Source organism: Megascapheus bottae, chromosome 13 (assembly GCF_031878675.1).
Source record: "Megascapheus bottae isolate mThoBot1 chromosome 13, mThoBot2.hap1, whole genome shotgun sequence".
Taxonomy (NCBI): domain Eukaryota; kingdom Metazoa; phylum Chordata; class Mammalia; order Rodentia; family Geomyidae; genus Megascapheus; species Megascapheus bottae.
Window position 1 is genome coordinate 30,229,486 of NC_143521.1, and position 19,960 is coordinate 30,249,445.

General features: G+C 40.5%; 1 protein-coding gene across 1 annotated transcript in view; it reads left to right on the forward strand.

Annotated features, from left to right (window-relative positions):
- Kdr (kinase insert domain receptor) overlaps positions 1–19,960 on the forward strand; it is a 42,827-nt gene that overhangs the window by 4,494 nt on the left and 18,373 nt on the right. Inside the window, exons 3-19 of the mRNA XM_090343585.1 lie at positions 1,966–2,162; positions 4,935–5,065; positions 5,278–5,446; positions 6,004–6,143; positions 6,733–6,916; positions 7,957–8,071; positions 8,158–8,321; positions 10,552–10,708; positions 11,589–11,712; positions 12,220–12,328; positions 12,722–13,063; positions 14,425–14,571; positions 14,917–15,048; positions 18,035–18,141; positions 18,562–18,697; positions 18,982–19,086; positions 19,627–19,740. Coding sequence (XP_090199711.1) covers positions 1,966–2,162; positions 4,935–5,065; positions 5,278–5,446; positions 6,004–6,143; positions 6,733–6,916; positions 7,957–8,071; positions 8,158–8,321; positions 10,552–10,708; positions 11,589–11,712; positions 12,220–12,328; positions 12,722–13,063; positions 14,425–14,571; positions 14,917–15,048; positions 18,035–18,141; positions 18,562–18,697; positions 18,982–19,086; positions 19,627–19,740 — 2,573 coding nt within the window. The remainder of the gene's footprint in view (positions 1–1,965; positions 2,163–4,934; positions 5,066–5,277; positions 5,447–6,003; positions 6,144–6,732; positions 6,917–7,956; positions 8,072–8,157; positions 8,322–10,551; positions 10,709–11,588; positions 11,713–12,219; positions 12,329–12,721; positions 13,064–14,424; positions 14,572–14,916; positions 15,049–18,034; positions 18,142–18,561; positions 18,698–18,981; positions 19,087–19,626; positions 19,741–19,960) is intronic.

The window sequence follows — 19,960 nt, forward strand, 5'->3', positions numbered from 1 at the left end:
CCTGTTTTCTTCACTTGCCAGCAAGAAGTCATCTATTGCTTTGAGATAGCTGAAGAAACAGACTCTTTTACAAGAAGAGGCCTTTAGCTGCTAGTGGCTAGTGCCTTATACCTACAATACTAGCTGAGATCTGAGGATTACAGTTCAGAGTCAGCTCAGACAGGCAAATTCAAGAGACTTACTAGCCAAAAGTCAGAAGTGGAGGCATGACTTAAGTGGTAGACAGCCAGCTATCAGTGAAAGCATGAGACTCTGAGTTCAAGCCTCACTACCAGCAAAATGAAAGAAAAGAAGAAGGAAGAGGAGGAGGAGGAGGGGGAGGAGGAGGAAAAAGGAGGAGAGGGAGGAGGATAAGAATAGCTAGTGGACTTTGAGGTTGAATGTTGTGGTCATCATGAGAGATCAAGAAGCTTCTGAGGAACATAGAAGGTAGTGAATCAAGACCATACTGCCACCCCCAGAGAGGTCTGAGATTCACAGAAGATCTTGACAGCTTACTGCCTTGCATCATACTGAAAGAATAAATACCAAGGAGTAAACAGAACAATGCAAATCTACTTTAGGTTGTGTGGGGTTCACGCATCAAGGATAGATCACCAACTGGCAGCCCTTGGGAGAAAACCAGAAGTGCTATTTGTTGTTGTTGTTATTGTTGTTTTAGTTTGCTAATTCAAGAGATTTCACTGTTCATTTTCCTCTTACCTACTCACAGAAACTAAGGTTGCTTAAAATCCACAAAGATTCTACAGTCCCTTTTGAAACTCGGTAGAAACATTTCTTAGGTTCTGGACAAGGTGGGGAGTATGTTAGAGTGACTTCAGTGATATAGCTACAACATCATGAAGATATCCAGAGCTTTGCATGAAGGATCAATAACATTAAAGTTTTCCTGGTATTATCTCTTTTCTTTGAGGTCTTATATATCCATGCTCATTAGAGATAATCTCTTTTAAGGGGACCAACAGACAATTCAGTCATGATAATTTGTGACAGCAGATGATTGAATGCCATCAAGCCAGCTTCAACAGTCACTCATGGAGTCCTGAATTTTCTAACAATTCATTTTTCTATCCCCTCTCTCCTAGCCTTATCTCTTACTCCCCTTCTTGGCCATATGATTTGGCTAATCTGACTGCTTTGCTATTCACCTTAGATCTCAGGTGTTCCTCTGCCTTGGGCCTTTGTATGTTCTGTCCTCTCTGCCAGGAACACTGATTCCTGTTCATTCTTCTTAATATACTTGATGACCAATGCCATCAAATCCCCTCCTTCAGCACATGTCATCCTTTTCTGGGCATCTTTCATCCTTGCGAATTTTATTTTTTAGTTGCATAACTTGGTGGATTGAGATTTCAGTGCTCAAGATGGAAGCCAGGGCCTGAACAATACTAGACACGTGCTCTACCACTGAGCTACACTCCTAACCCTTAATGTATTGTTTTTTTCTTTTTCGTGCTGGTACTGGGGTATGAACTCAGGATATAGGCCCTCTCCTTCAGTTCTTTTTTTGAACTCAAGACTGGCACTCTACCACTTCTGGGGTTTGGTGGTTAATTGGAGATAAGAGTCTCATGAACTTTCCTGTGTGGGATGATTTGAATCACGATTTTCAGGTGTTAGCATTCTGAGCAGTGAGGATTATAGACACAAGCCACTGTGTTCAGTCAAAGGCACTGGTTTCTGTCTGATTTGTTCATTGTTATGGGCTTAGTTCTAAACAATGCTCAGTCCATAGTGGGTATTTGATGACTATTTGTGGAAGAAATGAATATGCAAGCTATTAGAGAATACAAGACTCTCTAGGAGTAACCTCTGAGGCTGAGTCAATCACATTTGGTCATCTATTGCCATGGCTTGCCATGACTAAATCATCTGCTGACTCATATATATGACTTAGAGGATCTAACCTTCTCTTGTCTTAGAAGCCAGCTCTACATTAATACCTTCCTGGATTTAATTTCTCAGAGGACAGAGGGACTTGGACTGGCTTTGGCCCAACACTCAGAGTGGTTCTGAGGAAAGGGTGGAGGTGACTGAGTGCAGTGACAGCATCTTCTGTAAGACACTCACCCTTCCCAAAGTGGTCGGAAATGATACCGGAGCCTACAAGTGCTTCTACCGAGACACGGACGTGGCCTCTGTTGTGTATGTCTACGTTCAAGGTAAGTGGTAGTCGAGAATGTATTTCCCAGGGCCACTTACTGGCCCTACAACACAATAGGCACGAAGAAGAATCCTGCCCAACAAAAGGCCTGCTCGAAGACAAGGGCTGTTTGCCAAACGGAATATACAAAATACTCCCCCCGTAATACACTCCCCCAGGCTTCCTCAGAAATGACTCATCTCTGGAGGGTGTCCATCTCTGTTCTGTGCTCAGTTAGTTGGTCTCTAATCTTTTCTCTGTGGTAAATCTGTGCTCCTTCATTGGCTGTGGAGACTCACCAAAAAGCCTTCTGGTCTTTGAGGGAGCAAAACAACAACAGCAACAACCCTGAAATCTTTGGCATCAAGGAAGATGGGGGACAGTAAGTTGTAGAGAGGTTTCTGTGGTGAGATATGTTATCTGCGGTAGGATGAGAGGTTTGGGAAAGAATGCGTAGGAAACCAGCCACGGACTCGAGGGGTTTTGTTGTTTTGTTTTATGTAATTTGTATATAGAATCTTTCCTTTTCTCACTTATACTTAATAAAAATAGCTTTCTTATTCATCTGCAAACACTCTACTTCAAAACGACCTTGAGAGGTGCCATCTCTTGTCTTTACGCTTTGCAGTCTAAAACGCACACCTGAAAGACTAATTTAATGTTCTTATAATGCTATAGTCAGAATTTATAATATGAATTAGTCTTTCTTTAATATTTCGAATGTCATATACTACTTTTTCTTATAAAAACCTGTTTTAGGGGCTGCAGATGTGTCTCAAGTGGTAGAACATTTTCCTCAAGCATGAGACCCTGGGTACAAAAGACCCCAGTGCTACTAAAGACCTGTTTTAATGAATGACATACCTCTAATTACACCTATAAAAGTTTGAGATATATAAGGGTTGCCTCATATTTTGTTTGGATATCTTACTTTTCTTATCAGCAAAGGGTGCATTTTTAGAGATCTGCTATTTATCCATTTATAGGTAACTTTGCATTCTAGATGTAAGTTTGACTTTTTCGTTGTAGTTGTTGTTCCCAGAAGCAAGTTTGAAAGGATAGGAATGTTATCAGTTGTGGAGATGTGCTTGTATACCTCTGCTTACATGTCAGGGCTGTCATTCCAGTACCTGGAAAAGTCGGGGGGAGCACATCCCCATAACCCGTCTTTCTTGAATTGCACAATGTTTGGGAATGAGATTTGCTCAGGATACCCAGTCCAATTCAGAATTCCATGCCCTCCTCCTCCCCCCGTAGGATTTGAAAGAGACAAGGGCTCAGATCATGGAGAATTTCTGGCTCCTTTTGATCTGGCAGTCTTAGGAGAAGAGGCTCTCTTAGAAGATTGCAAGAATTTCCTGCTTTTAGCCTGTCTGGAAATACGACAAGATGAACCTCTCCCACAATATCTCGTTATTTCCTTCTCCTCCAGTCAGGAAACCTGGAGACATGTGAAAATTCATTTTTGCCACTTACAGTAAACATTTTATTTTGAGAGGATGGGTGGCTGTTTGGGTTCCTTTTGTTTACTTCTCTTCTTAGGGCTATGGAAATAGAATTGATTTACTGACTAGCTTTAGTCTTATGTCAAAGGGTTAATTTAGCTTCCAAAGTTTCTCTGTAAGCAAGTTATATAATATTCCATAACATGTGGATGAAAAGTGACAATCTCTGCCTTAAATATGCTTCCTGTGTCAGCTCAGCATTCTAAGTTGAGCTATCCACGATTCTGGACCTCAAGTTTAACAATGGGAAAGAAAACACTGAGTGTAATATTCCCTATGGACAGGTCTTTTAATGTCCACCTTCCCTCCCGGCAACCTCAGTCCCCACCTTACTTCCTTGTCTTTTGACCCCATTCTCTCCAGCAATAGATGGAGCCAGGAAGTGGGCCCTGGTCTCATAGATAATGGCTATGGCATGTGGTAGGCTAGATTGGCTGCTTTTCCTTGCTTTCCAGCTGGGAAGGAAATCAAACTTTTGCTGTTCCCCTTGGTCTAATTAACTCTTTCTTCACCTTTGAAAATCCTCGATCAGCTATGTGGGGAATAGCAAGATGAAATGTTATCTTGTATTATCTCTGAGATTTCTAGCATGACTCCACACCACACCATTTCTGTCTCTGGGGATAAGTGAGTTTCCAGCAGTGTGCTAACAATGTATGAGTAAGGCTTGAGTGACAGTAAAAATCTGTTTAGTTTTCTTCTCAGCTGTTCAGTTAGAGATATTAATGGCACAATCTTTGAATACGGTAATGAATATTGTTTTATCAAGACACTTCTCTGCAGCCTTCACACTCTTGAAATGCCATATAATAAATTCTCATGAGTAACTGAATTCAGAAACTGATAGTTGTTTTCAGTGGAAGATCACAATTTGTTTCGTGGCATTTTCATTAGTTGTCCAAGGAGAAGATGAATTTCTTAAGATTGTAAAACTCATAGGTTTAGTGTAGAGACTTCATTTTAATTTTTAAAATAAATTTTTCTTTATTTTGAAAAAAAGTAGTTAAAATGTGAAACTTCCAAAAATAGATTCATCTGGCTGTCGATGCTCTTTGTGAAAGAAGACAATCTCATTCTAGGAATTGCCATTTAATAGTCTGACTTGCTCTCTCTTTTTTACACACGCATACACACTGGAACAGGTATCTACCTGTAGACTCACTTGTGGATGCCTTTGCCTGTGAAAGACATTAGTTTCAATTACTTACTTCCTTAGAGTTTATGAGCCTGAAAGATGGCTTGCTCTTTTGTCAGTAACTCACTGGTGAAATTCCCTTTTCTTCTAGATTATAGATCACCATTCATTGCTTCTGTCAGTGACCAACATGGAGTTGTGTACATCACTGAGAACAAAAACAAAACTGTGGTGATCCCCTGTCGCGGGTCCGTTTCAAACCTCAATGTGTCACTTTGTGCGGTGAGTTTCATTGTTTTCTATCATTTCTCAAGTCCATATGATTTTGAGTGACTGTGCTGATGGGTAACCTGTTTTCAATATCATATCCAGTACAGACTGTACAGATTCTCTTGAAAGGCTAAAAACAACAGTGAATAAAATTGGCTTGAACCTTGGAAAATTATCTGTCTCCTATAATGATCACCATCGTGATGTTTCTTTTTGTTACCCAGAGGTACCCAGAAAAGAGATTCATTCCTGATGGAAACCGAATTTCCTGGGACAGTGAGACTGGCTTTACTATTCCCAGTTACATGATCAGCTATGCTGGCATGGTCTTCTGCGAAGCAAAAATTAATGATGAAAGTTATCAGTCTATTATGTACATCGTTGTGGTAGTAGGTAAGGAGATACTTCCTATGTTGTTAATATCAGACAGGACAGAGTGGCTTTCTACATGAAGTTCTAGAGATTTAAGGTGTAGGGCGAAGGAAAAAGGATATTAAAAATGTTAACTTAGGAGATGGGGCAGGACAAGTGATTTCATCTATTCTTCTTTATAAGTAAACTGATGCACAATTGAGATTTTTACTCTTTCCTTGCCAAGACCAAAGATGGAAACACATACTAGCACATGTGCCAATTTTTTGAAAAATTTTATTCAGAGCATTGTCTGGCACCAGTTCTTTTAATCACATCTATTTTATGGAAATTTAAGCAGTTTAGTAAAGTTGAGCTCATTGACCCCCTATTTTCTATCCACTGGGTTACAACATCTTTGAGAATGGTGAAGGTAGTGATAAAAATCTCAGACTTGGTACATTTCTTTCCCCCTGAAGTACTGTTGAGGCCCTCAGAGGCAAATGATGCAGCACATTTTGTATCACTTAAAAATTGTGCCAATTCATAGGGTTTTTTCCCCATTTCCATTTATTTCTTTTTCTATTTTCTTTCTCCAGGGTACAAGATTTATGACGTGGTTCTGAGTCCCCCTCATGGAATTGAGCTATCTGTTGGAGAGAAGCTTGTCTTGAATTGCACAGCTAGAACAGAGCTAAATGTAGGGCTTGACTTCAATTGGGAATACCCTTCTTCAAAGGTAACACTAATAATTCAAAGCCAGACCTCTAAATAAGCCCCAATAAAATTTGCTGAAGAGATAGGGTCCTCTTGACCAAATAAAATATAAAGGCTCCCTCCCCACTTTTTCTTTCTCTTGGAAATTTGCAGACTACAAGCAGCAATCTAGAAAAAGATGCTGTGCTAGTAGCTCTGCCATTCCATTGTGAATATTGGTTTTCTCTAGGTGATTACATCTTTCCACATTGTGTTACTTCTGTTTTCAACAGCCCTTGGTCTATATATATTTTCCCCATAAGAGTTTTTCTCTTTAAAAGGTGGCTCAAGGCACACATCTCTCTAAAAGGTGGTCACAATGTTGTGTTTCTACAGTCCACATCTATCTTATTCTCATTGGAAATTTAAGAAAATATCCTAATTCACTTTCTTTCATTTATGTATCCTGAATTCAAATATATTTGCTATTTAGCAAATGTTGAAAGTTCCTGCTACTAACATTCATTACTGTTCATCAGGAGGCAAACTTTAATTTTTCTGGCTATCTGGAAGCTATTGGATAATGGTTTACTGGCTTTGGAAGTTCAATTTAGTGGCTTTTTTTTTTAAAGCATCAGCATCAGCATAAGAGAATTGTAAATCGGGACCTAAAGCCCCCACCTGGGACTGTGATGAAGAAATTTCTGAGTACCTTGACGATCGATAGCGTATCCCGGAGTGACCGAGGGTGGTATAACTGCACAGCATCCAGTGGACTGATGACCAAGGAGAACAGGACGTTTGTCCAAGTCTATGGTAAGCTGTGGTCTGCCTCCTTGAACATTATTCTGTGCCTGGACAAGTGAGAGAACTTAAATGCATTTAGGCCACCTTACTTATTTAGAAGATGCTTTTGGACTACTCTATCAGAAGATGTTTTTGAGGGAAGACACATGACCTACAAGTCAAGAATATAGCTTTAGGGTCAGGGTCTTGGGTTAAAAATCCCAACTTTAAACTGAAATTAGATAATGTATTCAACATTAAGTATGATCTTCAGTTACTGTTAAGATGGTAATCATCACTGTAGCAAGTACAGTGTTCTCTAAGGTAGTTGTGAAAATTCCATTGTACTATAATGCTGAAAGACATGCTTGAATAAGTACAAACTTTGTAAGTTGGAGTAATTCAGGTTCAACTACTTTCTGCAGGGTTCATTCATGTAAATCACCTAATGATTCACTTTTTCTTTTGCATTCACAGAAATGTCTCAGTTTCAGTAATTTGTGTAGATCTATAGATCTCTTTTTTGCCAGCTTATAGGGATGTTGGGTTTCATAGATGAGAGTGCATTAGACAAAGGCAGGCTCTGGCTTACAGTGTTTTAGAATTACTCTGTGCCTTCTAGGAATGATTTAAAGAAGTAAGGGCAGGAAGGAGACCATGTAGGAGGCTAAATGCTTCCAGGAGAGTCAAAGTGAAGCTCTTGAGAAGTGATCTGATTCGGGATATACTCTGAAGATGCAACCAGCGACCTGATTCACTCACTGGCTGAGGGTATAAGAGAAGAGAGTAGTAGGTGATTTGATATTTTGTACCAACTGTTGAGCAAAGATGGATAGACTAGGATTTGGGGAACAGTGCTGAACACATCCATTTAAAGATGCCCATTAAGCATTTCAATGGAAATATTTGAGACACAAACTAGAACTCAAAGAAATCAGGACAAGAGATACCAATTTAGGTGTTTTTTTTTTTTTTTTTTTTTTTTACTGGAAACAAGAAATTAAACCAAAATGCCATTTACCAGAAGTTGACATTTACAAGTATCATTGCTTTTATTTATTTTTTCCTAGCAAAACCTTTCGTTGCTTTTGGTAGTGGTATGGAATCTTTGGTGGAAGCTGTTGTGGGAGACCGTGTCAGGATTCCTGTGAAGTATCTGGGTTACCCTACCCCTGAAATCAAATGGTAATTATAGGAACTAAAGGCAAAGCAATGTTTCACATGAAAGCAAAGATTTGCATTGCACTGATTCCTGGCATTTCCTCCTCCAGGTATAAAAATGGAAGACTTATTGAGTCCAATTACACTATCAAAGTGGGCCATGTACTGACAATTATGGAAGCAAGTGAAAAAGACACGGGAAATTACACTATCATCCTTACCAATCCCATTTCCAAAGAAAGGCAAAGCCACATGGTCTCTCTGGTCGTGAATGGTGAGTCCAGGTTATTTTCCCTCCTCTCAAGATTTATGAGGATGAGTATGATTAAATCTTTCTAAATTCCCAAGCTCTCACTTCTTTTCCTCTTGCTGGCTGCCTTTCCCACATCAGGGCTGGATCAGTGCATAAAAATGAAAAAAATTGCCGGAGTGTGGCCTAGTGGTAGAGTGCTTGCCTAGCATGCATAAAGACCCAGGTTCAATTCCTGGATACCACATAGATAGAAAAAGGCAAAATGGTGCTGTGGCTCAAGTGGCAGAACTCTAGTCTTAAGAAAGCCCAAGGACAACACTCAGTCCCTCAGTTTAGTCTCCAGGACTGGCAAAAAATGATAAATTAAAAATTTTTTAAAAGATCCAAGAGACAAGAGTTGAAATGAGATGTAGAATGGGAAGCCTTGGCCAGGTTTGGTTTTTTTGAAGACACCATAGAAATAAGCAGTGTGGCAGTCAGCTGCCAAAGGAGAGTGGACAATAGTGATGACCAAATGCTGGTTATTAAAAACATCTACAGAATCCATTGTCAAGCCTAGATTGCTGTCTCTTTGTTCTTGTGGTATGGAATTGCACACCTGGTATGCAGATGTTTCACACTCTTCACTTTGCATTTTGTGGGAAGTGTTTGTTTGATGTTGTAGTTAAAGTGTCAACTACAGCTAGAGACACACAGACAGATCCTGTCTCAAAAGGCCTTTACAAGTAGTTGGCTTGCCTAGAGTCCAAGAGCTGACTCTGAACCTGTGAAGGAAAGAGACTAAGCTTTTGATTTAAGGATGAACTTTTTTCCCCAAAGTGAAAAGTATAAATAAGTTATTTGAGGTGGAAGAAGAGGGCTACCATGGCTAAAGGAAATGTGGGAGTGGAAAAGGTGATATAAACATGTCTTCATTGTAGGACTTCTGGGAATCTTTAATATGCTAATGAATATTGCCAGCTTCCAGGGAGAGAGATAGAATAGTCAACATTTGACAAACTTATCTGATGGGAGAACTTTTTCCCTTGAGTAAATCCATGAATATCTTGCTCCAGTTTGAGAAATGTTCCTTTGTTGTGCTCCCTACTGGCACGGCACATTAAAGCTTCAAGATAGTCTCTCGAGACATTAGGCTGCTTCCCACATGTCCTGATACTCCTCTGTGTGTCTGCTGGGCCTGGCTTCATTTCTTTCTTCAGAGAGTATTTTAAAGATAACAGGCTCTGGAGAGCTTGCTTAGAAGCATGAGTGTCCAAGTATGTAGGAGCGAGAAGAAACGGGAAAGCTAATAATCAGGGTGAGGAATGGAAAGGAAAGGATCAAGCCATGAGGGCAGAAAAATAGACGAGTAACTCCCTTTTTAGCACTTCATGAAGTCAGCATGTGTCTAATTCACTAATTTACTAATTTTACTAATTTACTCTGTTGTATGAAGTATGTACAAAAGTGAAGTCAGGTTCTGAAAGTACAAAGGAAGGTGTAAATCTTTATAGAATACATTCCTGTGGCTATTATCCTTGACGTTCACTGTCTCTCTCTCTTTCTCTTCTCTGAGAGAAGCCCGAGGTTAACAGCAGTTAAGATACCAGTTTCACTTAGTGACTTTTAAACTAAAAGAGAAAGAAGAGAGAGAAGGAAAAGAGGGAAAGAAGGAGGAGAAGGGGGAAAGGAAGGAGAGGAGGAGGGAAGAGTTGGATTTCAGGAGGGCTCATGCTTCCCTTTATATGTAGTAGTTACGTAGTGCTTGTGCTCAGAAGTTGTTGCGTAGGTTTGTCTGCGGTTAAGGCACATACTAAGTGAGTGATCTTGGATAAATCCCTAAGTTTTCTCTTTAATTCTTCTCATGTGTTAAATGGGGATAATAAATGTGCTTGTGAAGATTCAATGTATGAATCATCGTAAGCATCTAAAACAGTGTTTGGTACATAATAAATGTAATGTCTCTGTATTCCAACATGAAGGAGATGGGAGGACAGAGAGAATGACCTCTGGAATATTGATGAAAAATATTGAGGCATGAGATGTGAGGCTTGCATAAAGTCACTCAGTGTATTCATTTTTATTATTCTTTTTATCAGCTGGTTATTATTATGGGTACTGACATCTCTTATTTCCAAGCCCACATGTTCTTAGGGAAAGAAAGTGGATGCAAGAACATAAGCTTTAAAAAGTCAGGTCTGGTTACTTAAAGCTTCTCCTTTCATTCCTCAAAGCCGATTGGTCATTTAGAACTTGTCTCTCCTGTCTTCAGTCCCGCCCCAGATTGGTGAGAAAGCTCTGATCTCTCCCATGGATTCCTACCAATATGGCACCACGCAAACACTGACGTGCACGGTCTATGCCAGCCCTCCCCCGCATCACATCAACTGGTACTGGCAGTTGGAGAAAGAGTGCTCCTACAAGCCCAGGTGAGGAGGCTTATGAGTTCTGCTGCTTCTGACATTCTACATTCTTATAGTCATGCCATACTGCAACTCCACTCTGAGCCAAGAAGGCACTGCTAGGAGTGGATAACTAAGTGGTGCTTGGCTTTGTATCTTTGTGTTGTAGCACGCATCCTTGATTGGGGTATCCCATTGTGAAATTGGAAAGCTCTTTCTTCTTAAGTTGCTCCTTGATATACATTTCTCCAAACAGGGTATTTACTTACTTGACTAATTGTCACCCTCTGGGCTTTTCTTCTTCTACAAATCAGCTGGAAACTAGCACACTGCTCCTTCTTATCTGCGAGAAGGTCTATCTCTTACAGGAAGTGCTGATGGATGCGAGGCAGTGATAAACTTAGCCTAGCCCCCAGAGTCTCAGGCTGGGCTTATCAAGTTCTAACACAAGTCCAGACATCCTTAGGGAAAACAACAACCACCCTCACCACCCCCAAGAAGTCCACTTCCTGTTGTTGTTTTTGAAATGACCATTACTAGTTTCTGACTATTTCCTACACAAAGGCCATAGGTCCAGAGAAATGACTTTCAGAAGCCTAGTGGCTTCTTCTAAGTTTCCTTACCTTCCTTTGAACTAAATAAACTTGAATTGTCTTGTCGATCCAATTTATGAATGGAAGTTTGTTCTTAAAATAGCTGCTTCCCTCCTGTATCCTGAATGAAATCTACCTAGGACCTTTTCCCTCCTTATTGAGGCCTATTTTTAATTGGCGCCAAGTCTTGTTAAGTGGTAGGCTGTATTGACAATTATTTCTAAGAACATAATAAACAAAGCCTGACCCATGGAATCGGATTTGAATTAAAGACAAGTTAAATCATAACCCAATGTCGCATCCCTCTCTTGTAGCCAAGCTCTCTTAATGACAAACCCGTATACTTGTAATGAATGGAGAAGTGTGGAAGATTTCCAGGGAGGAAATAAAATTGAAGTCAAGAAAAATCAATATGCTCTAATTGAAGGAAAAAACAAAGTGAGTGTCAAGTTCTTCCATTTGAAAGATCCATCTCTGTATATTTCCCTCTCTTTATGGAAGTATGGTCCAACAGTATATGAGGTGTACTGGAGATTGATACTCAAATAGTTTAGATAATAAAATACTAGCACCGTAAGTCAGTTTGAAAACATCATTGACTTTCATCAGTGCCCTTAGCTTACTAATGCATACATGCATGCATTTCAACCTCTGTAAGTTAATTCTGATTCTATAAACATGAGAAAAATGGGTATCATGTTATTATATTAAATCACAGTATTAACCTGATGATTTCCCAAGACACTTCTTGGCTATTGTGTGAGCTGCCTACCAACCTGATTGCCATTGTGAATTGAAGGTGGTTAGTTTGGGAATGTGACTGGAATGAGGTTGGGGGGGTCATAGAAATTGTTGGGACAACTCAGTTTACTCTGAAGGAACACACAAGAACACAGACTAGATTTTTTTTATAACCTAGGATTGTTTTGTTTTGTTTTTTTTTAGACTGTGAGTACTCTTGTCATCCAAGCTGCAAATGTTTCCGCTTTGTACAAGTGTGAAGCCATCAACAGAGCCGGGAAAGGAGAGAGAGTGATCTCTTTCCACGTGACCAGTGAGTACTCTTTTCTGGAGGGTAATCCTGGTCCTTCACAGTGCATGTCTGAGCTCTGAAATTCTCTCCTGGTCTTGTGTCACGGCCTATAGGAAGAACTTGTTTTACTAACCATGATGATTTTATTCGTAAATGAAAACTGCTCAGATAGCTCTTGGGCTTATGTGAAATCCATTCATAAACTTTCATGAGAGAGAAAATGGTTTCATGCATGCTTTAAGCCCCATGACATTGTGGAATCTTAATCATCCAGTTTGCTCTCTCCCCGTAGTAAATGACAAGACTAATAAGACTTCGCTTGTTTATATTACTTAGCAGCCTGAAGGCAACAAGAAGATAGAAGTGTTCCATGTGGGGTGACATCCCCCTTTAACAATGGGCTTTATATTTCAGAGGGACCAGAAATTACTTTGCAACCTGCTACCCAGCCCACTGAGCAGGATCACGTGTCTCTGTGGTGTACGGCGGACAGGACTATGTTTGAGAACCTCACATGGTACAAGCTCGGCCCTCAGGTGCTGCCGAGCCACACAAGAGAGCTGCTCACTCCTATTTGCAAGAACTTGGATGCTCTTTGGAGACTGAATGCCACCATGCTCTCCAACAATACAAGTGATAATTTGGTTATGGAGTTCCAGAATGCATCCTTGCAGGACCAAGGGGACTATGTCTGCTCTGCGCAAGACCGCAAGACCAAGAAGAGACACTGTGTGGTCAGGCAGCTCGTCATCCTAGGTAGGGAGGCAGGTCTGGATCAGGCAGGTTGCGTGTAGATGCTCTGTGGAAAGTTGTACTACCTGGGAGCTTACAGTAAGTGCTCCACATTTGTGGGGGGCAAGTTCTGGAGGAAGAAGGAAGCTACCATTGGTGAACTGGTAGGTTAAAATACCAAATAGCATGGTTCTGCTCAACCCTTGTGATGGGCTCTCTCACTTGTATTTGCAAGAAGGAATTAGCTTTCTGCTTTGTCCTTGGATATTGATGGATGTAAATCTACTCATAGTGGGATACTTACTGGGAGCAAAGTCAGTGCCAGAAGTTCACGGTGACGGGATGGGATGAGACCACAGGCAACCACGGGTACAGTGAAGTATCCATGAGGACTGGGGTGCTGTTTTGCTTTATGCTGTAGGTTCTGATCATAGAACATATTGGCATTCAGAGGAGCTCAGTGAGATGCCTGCTGCATGGGCAGTGTGAGGGCAGGATGAATTTAGAAGGATCCAGAAGGACTGTCACACTTACTACCTATGCCTCTGGGTACATCCTATGTGGTATTAAGTAGCCATATTTTTTCTATACCAAAAATTTTATATGAATAGTGTCATAAAATTCAGTGCATTTATGCTCAGATTTTATATGAGTAGTGTCTTAATCAAGACTTTGGTATACTTTCTTTTACTGTGACTCCTTTTGGTGTTCATTTGGTTTGAGAAAGCTTTTCCCATGGCAGTTGGATAAATTTAATGTTTTGCTGTACACTTAAATAAATACCCATGGGTTTCATGTTCTTCAAATTCTAGACTTTCCTTTGAGTAATCTTGCCTTGCTTATGTTTTGGTGGAAATTGGGCTCCAGTTTTAACCTCATTAGATTCTATTATTTGTTCATCTCCTTACTAAGTTGTAAGGATTCAGACAAGTTGTTTAGTCCCCTGAACTGCAAGCTATTTTAAATAAAAATAAATATGGCCCTGAGCTATTCATTACATACGATTGATAGTGAATAACAAAACTAGTATATATGAGTTTTGTGAAAGTTACCAAATACATATAGGGTATTCTTTATACAGTGGAGTTAGGTAAACTTGACAGGAAGGTCTTATTGACTTGGACTCTTTTTAAGTGGACAAATTTCCCCCTGAAAAAGATGCATAAGGGTGACCCTGAGCCCTTATTTCATGTCCTTTCAGCAGGATCACTAATGTGAATATGTACACCCAGTGATGTGTCAGAACTGTCCTTATTTGTCATTTTATTTGACTTAGTGACCGACAGTGTTAAGACTAGCCTAGTGAACTAACACGTTGCAGCATGTTTACAGATATGAAAACCAATCCAATAGTTATAACTACCGTGTCTGTGCTTTGTCTGCAGAGCGCATGGTTCCCATGATCACAGGAAACCTAGAGAATCAGACAACAACTATTGGCGAGACCATCGAAGTTGCCTGTACCGCATCTGGGAATCCCCCTCCACAGATCACCTGGTTTAAAGATAATGACACACTAGTAGAAGATTCAGGTGAACAGAACTTGTGCATCTCTTTGGATGTAGTTTTCCTAGGGAATGTGATAGAAACATCCATATTATTTCTTGATTGGCTTTAAGAGTAGACACAAGGTAGTATTTGTGTGAATTGTCTGACTCATTTCACAGCTGTGGAAGCAGAGTATTTGGATCCTTCTTGAGTTTCCATAGTGCTTCATGGGAGATAAGCTAGTAGTCAAGTCTACATGTCGTGTCCCTTTGGAGTTAGAAAACGGCACAAAATAAAGAGCAGCTGTTACGTTAAAAAAATGTATTCCTGAAAATCTCCACAGATCACATCATTAGAAATAAGAACCATGACTTTCATTGCTTTCTTAGGCATAGTATTAAAAGATGGGAACCAGAACCTAACTATCCGCAGAGTGAGGAAGGAAGACGAAGGCCTCTACACCTGCCAGGCCTGCAATGTGCTGGGATGTGCACGAGTGGAAACATTTTTCATTATTGAAGGTCAGTGTGATGGTACAAACACAGTAGGTGATTTTTAAAGGTTAGCCTGCGCTGGGAGTGTGGCCTAGTGGTAGAGTGCATGCCTAGCATGCACATGACCCTGGGTTTGATTCCTTGGTGCCACATGAATAGAAAAATCCGGAAGTGGGTCAATGGTAGAGTGCTAGCCTTGAGAAGGGTCAAGGACAGTGCCCAGGTCCTAAGTTCAAGCTCCAGGACTGGCAAACAAACCAAACCAAAAACCAACTAAACAACAACAACAACAAACCCCATTAACTTGGATCTTACATATGTACCTTCTGGGGAGGTGGCCTGAGACCTTTGTCCTTGGGTTGTGCTACTTTACTCTTATTTTGTTACATTTCTACATTTCTATTAAGTTGGCTGTATTTGTATGATGCATTCCCATCCATGCCTAGCCTCAAGTCAGGTAGTTTTCATGTAATATACCTTGAGATAATGTATATTTCATTACATGTCTATTTCAATACCATCATTGATGGCATTGCTCTTCTTTACTCCCTCCACTTGTGTGCTTCCCATCTCACTGCTATCCCTCCTACCCATAGCACATGTGAGTGATGGTTAATATTCTCTGCACAGGCTGAGTATCTATCTAAAGTGCCTGGAATCACAAGTGTTTCAGATACTTTTTTTTTTAGATTTGGGAATATTTGTATACATATAGTAGATGTTTTGGGGTATCAGATTGAATTGTAAGTGCAGACATCCTTTATGTTCATGTAAACCTCCTTTATACAGCCCAAAGGCAATTTTATACGAGGTTGTTAGTATATGCCTGCATTTTGATCTTACACTAATCACTACGTGATGTGTGGAATTTTCACACATGGCTTCACGTCAGTGCTCAAAAAGTTCCTCATGTGCAGCATTTAGGTTTTAGAATTTTGGATTGGAGATGCTCAGGAAGGTATTTTGTACGCCTTCTTCGATAAGAATGTGACCCTCCAGAAAATACAATGAATGTTGTTTTACTTCTTCTGTTGGCATCCTAATTTCTGTCTCTGTAGTTTTCAATATGGGCAATTCTTAGCCAGAAAGGACAAATATTCTCCATCCTTGATTCTTTGAATGACGATTTCAGTGCAATCATGAGAGTCAGTGCTATCCATTCAGTCATAAGGCTTCAGAATTTTCTTTGGATGAGAGGCAATTAAGAGTCACTTGTAAATGATAAACCACTGCTTTTCTAAAATGTGGGTTCTTATCTAAATATGGAAGGAACTCTGTGTGTGTGTGTGTGTGTGTGTGTGTGTGTGTGTGTGTGTATGTGTGCAAGAGTGATGCAAAAGCTAGCATTTTCTCCCTGAGGAACAATAATTTGTGACAGACTATTTTCCCTTAAGGAGAAATGTATTTCTCCATCTTTTTTCTTTCGTAACCCACCAAGGAAACAAGGAAACGAGTGTTTAGACGATGGAATGGTATGAGGGGAAGAAAGCCAGGCAGGTGATCGAAGGCTGATGGATTTCTATGAACTCATCCTAACTTGTCTCTCAAAGTTTAGCTGTGTTGCTTTCTGTAACAAGTCACACCTCTTTGTGGAGTATTGTGTCTAGACAGATTGACATGTTTTCAACTCATAGGCTTATTCCTATTTCATGAACTGCTGTTAGAAATGCAGACTTCAAAGGATGCAGTGGTTTTGTCATTTCTGAAAGGATTGATGTCTTAAGATGAATCCCAGGGAGGATGTATGCATCGTCTCTGGTGGCCTGCCTCCCTCTGTCAGCTGTCTGCAACTGCTTACAAATGCCTAATTGGGCACATTGGCCCCAAGATTATAGAGCCTTCTTACCTGGGAAGAATAATAAGAGAAGGTATAGAGATTCTTCATAAAGTTTCTAGGCTCCCAAGCACACTTCCGGGCATCTTACTACATGAACTTGCTTAGCTAAGATCTTGGACCCTTCTTACTCTCTCGTATAATTGGAAATTTAAACCTCTACATATAGATAAAGAATTATTTCCTTAGGATCACCAGTGAGACAAAATCTATTTCCAGACATACTCAGAGCTTGTCTTGCAACTGCTCACTCTTATTTTCCCAACTAATTAATTGCTTGTCTTTTGTGTTCTTGAGGACTTGAGACCGCTGTGAGCCATTCTCACAGCTTAGGGCAGCAAGTCGATTCACAGACTGCACAGTGTGAGTAGAGAGGGAGTCCCTGAGTGATAATTGCTTCCTTATCATCTCTGTGCTAATCACTCTGGGATGAAAGCCTCCTTCTGCATTTCATTTCCCCACTTAGAGCTGTCCTGTAGCTTTCCTGACTATTTGGAGAGTTTTCTTTCCTCCTTCACACCTGCCTTTAAACTCTCATTACTGGGCCATGTGTCCTGTGTTCGGCTTGCCTCATTTTCTAAGGCAGGCAGGCTTCTGCCACCCAGGAGCAAGGGCTTGGGTGGGCACTTGACTGATCTGGGGACTACGTGTGGGTCCCCAGTTGAGTAGCTTAACTTCTCTGATCTCCTGTTTCTTCATCTGAATTAAGTGAGGTGATGTTTTTAAAGCATTGAGTCCATAATAGGGGTGTGATCATGAGTGGATCTCTGGTCAAAGGAGTGCATTTATTTCCCTGTGTGGTTTCTTAGAGTGCTTTTTCAAATTCTACTCACATCATGACATTGAGTATCAGTATAAGTAAAATTAGACTTTCTTTTCCCCAAGCAGATGTCCTTTTCTTCTCTCTAGATTATTTATCTATTTTCTTCCCACCGAAGAATGCTCTTTCTCAACAGATTCTCAGGATAGACACTTGCATGTCTATCTTGAATTACTTTAGGATTTTACTGATGGAGGCTTTTATAGTGAGTGTTTTGTAAGCTTTACATTTTCCATTAAGAATGCTGTGGATGCCATTTGAAGTAGATAAGCTGAGGTCATCTGATACTGATGCTAGGGGTTTCCAGATGTTGACACACATTCAGTTATGATGTGGCGCCTTCAACTCACCTTTTCCAGGTGCGCAGGAAAAGACCAACTTGGAAGTCATTATTCTCGTGGGCACTGCAGTGATTGCCATGTTCTTCTGGCTACTACTTGTCATCGTTCTGCGGACCATTAAGCGGGTAACAACAGAATCTCCCTTCTGGCCCTTGCATGCTGGTTTTCATGATTAATGAAAGGGGACCGGGGTCCTTTGAGATGTTTCTTCCCATTGTTATTGGCTCAATGGGCCCATTTTTACTTCAATACAATAACATTCTTGCTCATTTTCTTTGACTGGATCATGGGACATTAATTGGTAGAGGCCACTAGAGGGAAAAGGGGATGGACTGTCTAGTGTAATTAAGATTAAAAAAAAAAAACCCTGGGCATTCATTTGGGGGCTAAAGGGATTGGGGAAGCAGGACTACTCTCGAGTTCCATAAGCATTATTAGAAAATGAGATGTCACAAATGAAGCTCTTATTAAACAACAATAACAAATACACAAAACAACTACCGAACAACAGAGTGTATGTGACTGGAAGGGTTGATGCTTTCCAGGCCAATGGAGGGGAACTGAAGACAGGCTACTTGTCCATTGTCATGGATCCAGACGAATTGCCCTTGGATGAGCACTGTGAACGTCTGCCTTATGATGCCAGCAAATGGGAATTTCCCAGAGATCGGCTGAAGCTAGGTGTGTTTTTAGTTGATATTAATTTGATTTGGGGTTAACTAGGCCAATTCCTCTTCTTTCACAGTAATTATAAATTTAGTTTATTTGTATTTTTAGGCATTCTGGTTCTTTGAAGAGCAAATAGAGAATACATAATTAAACCCTGTCAAGGGAATACATGGGGCTGCCATGTTAGAGTGAGGAATATGACCACCTATGACCACCCCAGCCAGTTGGGATCTTTGTGTATCACACTGGTGGTGTGATAATCCAATCCACTTTCTGACCATTACCTTTGATTCCAGGTAAACCTCTTGGCCGTGGGGCCTTTGGCCAGGTGATAGAAGCAGATGCTTTTGGAATTGACAAGGCAGCAACTTGCAAGACTGTAGCTGTCAAAATGTTGAAAGGTAAAAGCACAATTCCATGGTGGTGTCTCTTTCTTTTTGTGTCATCCAGTTATTAGACATGATAGAAGGCCTTTAATAGTGGCTCTGGTCTTAGAGATGACAACCAACCAAGCCTGAAGATCGCTTATGTATAGATACAATTCCTTAGTGCAAATTAGAAGATGATTCGTCCTTTGTAGCTTCATGTCCATGCTCAGAGCCTAGCAAGCCTCGGCAAGAACAAATATCGCTCAGATCTAGGAGTCCTGTGTGTCTTTCTGCCCCACTCAGCTTGCTTACACAATTGTACTTGGTGGTCCTGAGGATACGAGGAAAGGCTATCAAAAAGGGGAAAAAAGAATTTGGAATGGGGTCCTCTAAATATCACAAACTCTGGGTCCATTGGAGTAAGAATTTGATTCTTAGTTTTTCAGAAGAGTCATCCAGGTGGTAAACTAGGTTGTAACTATGTTACTCAGCTGTGTGCAGGAGTGAAAGGGGAAGTAGTCGTTGTGGGTAAGGCCCACACCGATGGTTTTTCTCTTTATTTTGGATATGTAGAAGGAGCAACGCACAGCGAACACCGAGCCCTCATGTCTGAACTCAAGATCCTCATTCATATTGGCCATCATCTCAATGTAGTCAACCTTCTTGGTGCCTGTACAAAGCCGGGAGGTGAGTCCCTGTGTGCATTTCTGGTTGTTTTTCTGCTAGTATTTGAAGGAACCAATGCAACTGCTATGGCTTTGATTCTGAAATCTGCGGATTCTTAGATACACATGTATTTCTTAGAAATTTAGTAGACAGCATAGTTAAATTGTTCTAAATCTTCCTCTAAATTAAATGCTGTCACATCACTTGTGGTACAATTTGTTACTTATACAATAAGTGTTCA